Source organism: Lissotriton vulgaris, unplaced genomic scaffold (genome assembly GCF_964263255.1).
Source record: "Lissotriton vulgaris unplaced genomic scaffold, aLisVul1.2 SCAFFOLD_227, whole genome shotgun sequence".
Lineage (NCBI taxonomy): Eukaryota > Metazoa > Chordata > Amphibia > Caudata > Salamandridae > Lissotriton > Lissotriton vulgaris.
In genome coordinates, this window is record NW_028242055.1 from 1,959,845 (window position 1) to 1,965,844 (window position 6,000).

The window sequence follows — 6,000 nt, forward strand, 5'->3', positions numbered from 1 at the left end:
TGGCTATGTGCAGGGGGGGGGGCGAAGATCCTCCGCCATTGCGGAGAAGCCGTCGCTGCTCAACAGCCTGGAAATCACAGACAAATCTCGCTGTTATGACCAGGATCAAGGTACTTTTGCTCAGTGGGCCCTGCGTGGGTCTTGTTTCCGGCCTGCGCTCCATCACGGTCTCCCTGAACTCTTCACTTTGTTCCATTCCAGCTAAGTTAAGTGCTATTTTTGCGTTTAGTCTTCAAATATTTATATCCCTGCTTCTACGTGATGGACCTTTCGAACCTGGTGTTTTGACTGGGTTAAAGTATGAAGTGTTGCACAAATACCAGACTGCTCTGTGCCAAGCTTCCGGAGGGCGAGCACAGGATTGTTTAGGGTGTGTTTGTGACTTATCCTGACTGGGATTGGGGTTCCTGCTTGGACAGGGTGCATACCTCTGCTAACCACAAACACAATTTCTAATAATCACTCATGACAGTGGCAACATTGTGCATAGCGGGGGCACGAGTTCTGCTTATGTTAGGCCATGAGTGAGAGTTACTTCAGATAATTATAACTAGTGGATTTCAGTAGTTTTGTTAGTTTGAAACTCTATTATTAAACTGTCATTATCACCTAACTATAACATCACTTTAAAATGTAATACCATTTACTTGGCCAGCTAGTAGGATAAAAACATATACATGTGTATAGATACATGCATGCATATTTTGCCATGCTTGAATATGCAAGCTGTGTTTTTCTTTATAAATATCTGAATATACAGTTCTACCTTTATAGAAAACATAAAACCATATGCTTAGGTACAGGTATCTACCTATAATCATATTTACATGTTCTGACATCTATGGATGAAGTGGAGAAATGTGGCTCAATGGTTAGAGTGGCAGACCCTGATGCAGAGGTCTAGCCCGGGACCAGGGTTCAATTCCCGCCTCGACGGGACTTGGGCTCAATTTCTTCGGACATGATCATTCTCGCCTTGTGCCTATTCTAATCATGGGTCCCACTCTGCAACTCTCTGCAATAGCTTGCTTAATCTCCACAACGACCCCAACAACGCTAGGATGACTGGCTTCACCTTGGGGGTGCCCAGGAGTGGGCACTTCACAGGGAAAATTCAGGAAGGGTTCCACAGCGGTATGCATTCAAGCGCTGAGATAACCCAGCTGGGGCCGATTCGTGCGCTATACATTTACACTACATTTACATGTATTATCAGTCAGAAGAAGAATGAAGTCATATACATACTCGTACATATGTTATCTTCAAACTATGCCATACAGATATACATAATGCATAAACATACTTTCATATACATAACATTTTTCTCCTTTATATATAATTCTTATATACTTGTGTACATAGACACATGTGCATGCATATGGTCATATGTACATACCTAGAAATGTATATATTCATATATACATATACACATGTTCATAACCTTACATATACCTATCTGAAGGTACATCCCTTTACAAAGCCTAAACTTAAATTGATGCCCGCATACATATGCACACATCGACAATTACATATCCAGATACACAGCCACGTTTTCATTGTTTCTTGATATAGACATAGACACTCCTACATACGGATGTATATAAGCATATGAATTCACATATATTTACACATAATGATACCAATCCTATACAAAGTTTAGACCCATATACACACACAAATGTACATATGAATTAAGGGTGAATGAAGTTGGCAGAGTACCACTACCCGGAATTCTTCAGAGTTGAACAAAAGCTCTGTGAACTCTGCTCCGTAACTCCGTCCCGTCTCATCCCAATTAATAAAACAGAAACCTCACATACCTTTTGTAAAACAACAAGTAACTCTGGGCCATTATCGCCGCTTTTATCAGCAGGAAACTGCAGCTAAAGCGGCGATAATGGGCGTGATAATATGTCCTTGAGAATTCCCATAGAAGCCCATGTTCACACCAGTTTTATGATGGAGATTTCTTTATAAATAAATGTAAGCTGGAGTTTTTCCATGTTAAGGTCATGGACTAATCGTTTGCATTTCTTTAACTCCTACAGAGACTGCGTTCAGCAATAAGTACACTGAGAGGAATTCTCAAAGATATGTGGAAAAAATGAAACCAGTGGAAGCTTCAAGAACAGTTGAAGAGAGGTTTCTAGAGCGGGATGAAACTGGCAAAGCAAAGAACTGTGAAAATCATTCCACCAAGGGAACAACTCTGGCCACTGAGAGCGAACAGTATGTCCTAGGAGTTCCCAGCGTTGATAACCAAGGAACACAGAGCAGAGAGCAAGAATTTACATGTACCGAATTTGGAGAATACTTCAATCAGAATCCTACACCACAAACTAACCAGAGAACCTCTGCAGCTAATCAACCATTTTCCTTTCTTGAATATGAAAAGTGCTTCATGGATCCGCCATCCCTGTCCCTGCATCAACGGACGCACAATGAAGTTGATTCCTACATTTGTAATCAGTGTGGAAAAAGTTTCAGGGAATTGTCCAACTTGGTCAAACACAAGAGGATTCACACAGGCGAAAAGCCTTACACATGTAGAGAATGTGGGAAGAACTTTAGTGACTTGTCTATGCTGCTCAAACACCAGCTGATGCACACAGGAGAAAAACCGTATCCCTGCAGCATCTGTGGAAAGTGTTTCAGACGCCCCTCACACATGATCATACACAAAAGGATACACACCGGTGAGAAACCTCATGTCTGCAGGGAATGCGGCAAGGGCTTCAGTCGGTCCGAGCACTTAGTCACACACCAGAGAATACACACTGGTGAGCAGCCCTTTAAATGCAGTGAATGTGGGAAGAGATTCACACAGGTAGCCAACTTAATAACACACCAGCGAACTCATACCGAAGAAAAGCCTTATAGCTGTAGAGAATGTGGGAAAACTTTCAGCCATTCATCCAATCTTACCAGACACCAACAAATACATTCCAGAAATAGACTGCATGTGACCCAGTATGAGCTCAGCGAGTAGCACTTCAGTACCCTTTATTTATTTAAAGCAGAGCAACCTCTTGACGTGTGTGACTCAAGAATCAGTTTGTACTAAGATGCAGGGTAAATGTAAATAGAAACTCCAGGCCTTTGAATAAGGGCCCTACTATGCACTATGTTTATGTGTAATAATGGGTTTTTTAGTGTGAAGATTTTTGAAGTTAATGAATAGAGTCAACAGATCAGTGAATCCCAAGATCACCCTAAAACGAGAGCAAAGAAGATAAGCAAATGTGAACGTGAACAGAAATCTTAACAGAATTAGCACCAAGCGTAGTTTCACCAGCTGCTGTTAAGAAGTCCTCTGAAGAGGAGGCGTTCCAGGGCAAGTCCTCAGGAGATAAAAAGTAGTTCTACTGGGAATCCAGAAAATCAAAAATATAATCCATTCAATTTCTTTTGACCTTCTAAGGGTGCTTACTCACATCTTTTGAACCAAAGATTAATTTAACCACACATAGATGTGATGTAGGATCAAAACGTGCTCTTAACCAAACTAAGGACTGATTGGGAGGTTGTGTTTGTCGGCTCAAAAAACAACTCTCCCAATACATATAGATCCACAACCCAAATCTGGACATCCTTCCGACTTTCTATGCAAAGACCTGAGGTCACGGAAGCCAATGTCAGTTTCAATATCTCATAATACTGATGCCTATTTCCAGTATTTGTATTATGAACCAACATACACTGAAAACTTCAAGAAAAGCATTAACATATTATTTCAACAAGATAGAAAAATAATACTGGATGAGTAAGAAGGATTGTTCGAGAGATTAGACCTGCACATTGACTCAAGTATGAATTATTGGAAAATGATAAAACGTCCAACATCCGCACCTCATTTCCATGCATCGTGTGCATTTTTATTGTATTTTCTTTCTAGTTCTCATTTATTTTTCGGTCTTGGCGGCTGTTATGGCTGGCTTCACCTCACTCAAACAAGGAAGTCATCTTTGCCACAGACCTGCATTCGACAAGCCTGCTAATTCTTCTTTTCTAAAGTCTGCGCCGCTGCTATCAGTTGTGGTTTTATTACTCGCACTGGTCTTGGGAAGGGACACTTTTCTTCTTGTTCGCTATACGGCAGAGAACACAGTATTGATTAGGACTGCTCTCATTTTTTTATTATTTTTTTAATTCCTTCACATTTGTTTAGTATATAATGAAATCCTACAAAGTAAGGGGCCCCTTGAGAGGATGCTATTGAAGTTATTCATTCATCCGGGTGTGAGTTACCCATATGGTATTTTGTTTTTTGCAAAGATAATCGCAGCTGTGATATGTGATCACATCTACAACTGACTCTTGACTTTCTTGGAGGGAGATCAGTTATTCTTTGCCTTAAACTGACATTTCAAACCCCATGTTCAGTTTTGGTTATGGTCTCCGAGTGAACGTTCCCTCCTCTCACTCCTCTGCTCATTTCATATTCTATTCTTGTCTGCTCTGTTCTAGACTTTGCTTCCTTCTGAGCCTTTCACCCCTTCAGTTTGGATCTCAGGTTACCCCCATAATCATTTTTGGATGAAAGTAAATATTTCCATCTTTTACTGTGCTTCAGATGTGACCAAGGGAATCAACTGTTCTAATGAGATTATTTACTCATTTTCTCACCCCTTTGAGTATGTTCAGCCCTTCCAAGAGGCGCTTTCCTCAAATCAAAGGTGATAATCCTATCTCGTGCTCTCACAGTACATATCTTCAGGACAACGTCTCACCCACTATTCTGTACGTTTTATGTTGAATAACTGCTCTTGGCCAGCATTTGTCAACACTTACAGTACTACTGCTCTCAGTATATTATACCTCCATACTGCTTTTAGCCTACTTTTTTCACTTCTGTTTCATAAATCTGTCTCTATGCTCCTTTCATCTTTACATTGATACATTGCACAGGATTTGTTGCAGTCTGGGGCATTCTGCGCCATTTGAGATTTCTCTAAGTTGGGTTCATGAGATGCAAGTATACAGCATGCAGCATCTATAGTCCTATAAAGTAGCATGGCAGCAGCATTGAAACAAGCATTGAAACACCCCCTCCTCCACTATTATAATGATGTGATTGCTCTCGCCTCTCTGCGCTGTCAGGCTTGATGGCAGACCCTTCCGCTGTACCATTCTTAAGAGACCGCCTATGGTTATTACTCTCATAATTACTGTTAATCAACAAGTTCCACCTCAGGTAGGGTCAGTGTATATCCTGTTGTTGTTGGAATACACAAAATGTGTTAAAATACCCCTCACACACCAAAAGGGCCCTTGGTGTCATGCTTCATCATCGGGGTCTTCCCGCCCGGCTGCCGGACAGGGCAGTGCTGCGACAAGCGACTACGCTGGAGCACCTTTAAAATGTAAGTGCTATGTGAGTGATATGGAGTGAGTGTCAGTAGGGTCAGGGGTTATATAAACAAGTGGTGTTAAAAAATACCTGGCCTGGTGATAGAAAAGACTATTTAATAAACACTGGCTGGTATTGTTAAAAAATGTGATTTCGGAAAGATAAAGCGGGTTAATGGGTTTACTTTCCTGTGCGGGTCAACATGTTTCGGGGCGCCATGCCCCTTCGTCAGGACCGGGGTCAGATCCCCCTGTCACTCACTAATGTCTTTCCACAATAAAAAGCGTATGTACAAAATAGTGTGATGATGCTATGTTTATCAATGTGTATAGGTATATATTTTATATTTATACAGTCCCCTCACTAATACAGAAATACTGATGTAGTATGCTTGGGGAGGTAGGAATCAGTGCCCCATGAGCCAACACTGGACAAAGGGTATTTAAGAGTCCAGTCAACCCCCAGCCCGGTTGTGCTTCCTCCTTCGTCCGTGGCTTCCGTGTTTGACACGGAAGCCACGGACGAAGGAGGACGCATTAGCGAGGGGACTTTATAAATGTAAAATATATATCTATACACATTGATAAACATAGCATCATCACACTATTTTGTACATACACTTTTTATTGTGGAAAGACATTAGTGAGTGA

At 41.3% G+C, this 6,000-nt stretch overlaps 1 protein-coding gene across 1 annotated transcript in view; it reads left to right on the top strand.

Annotated features, from left to right (window-relative positions):
* The window catches only part of LOC147669084 (uncharacterized), a 42,798-nt gene extending 37,503 nt beyond the window's left edge, over positions 1-5,295 (top strand). The window contains exon 3 of the mRNA XM_086948241.1: positions 2,049-5,295. Within this exon, the coding sequence (XP_086804367.1) occupies positions 2,049-2,989 (941 nt within the window). The 3' untranslated portion in view covers positions 2,990-5,295. The remainder of the gene's footprint in view (positions 1-2,048) is intronic.
* The last annotated feature ends 705 nt before the right edge of the window (positions 5,296-6,000 follow it).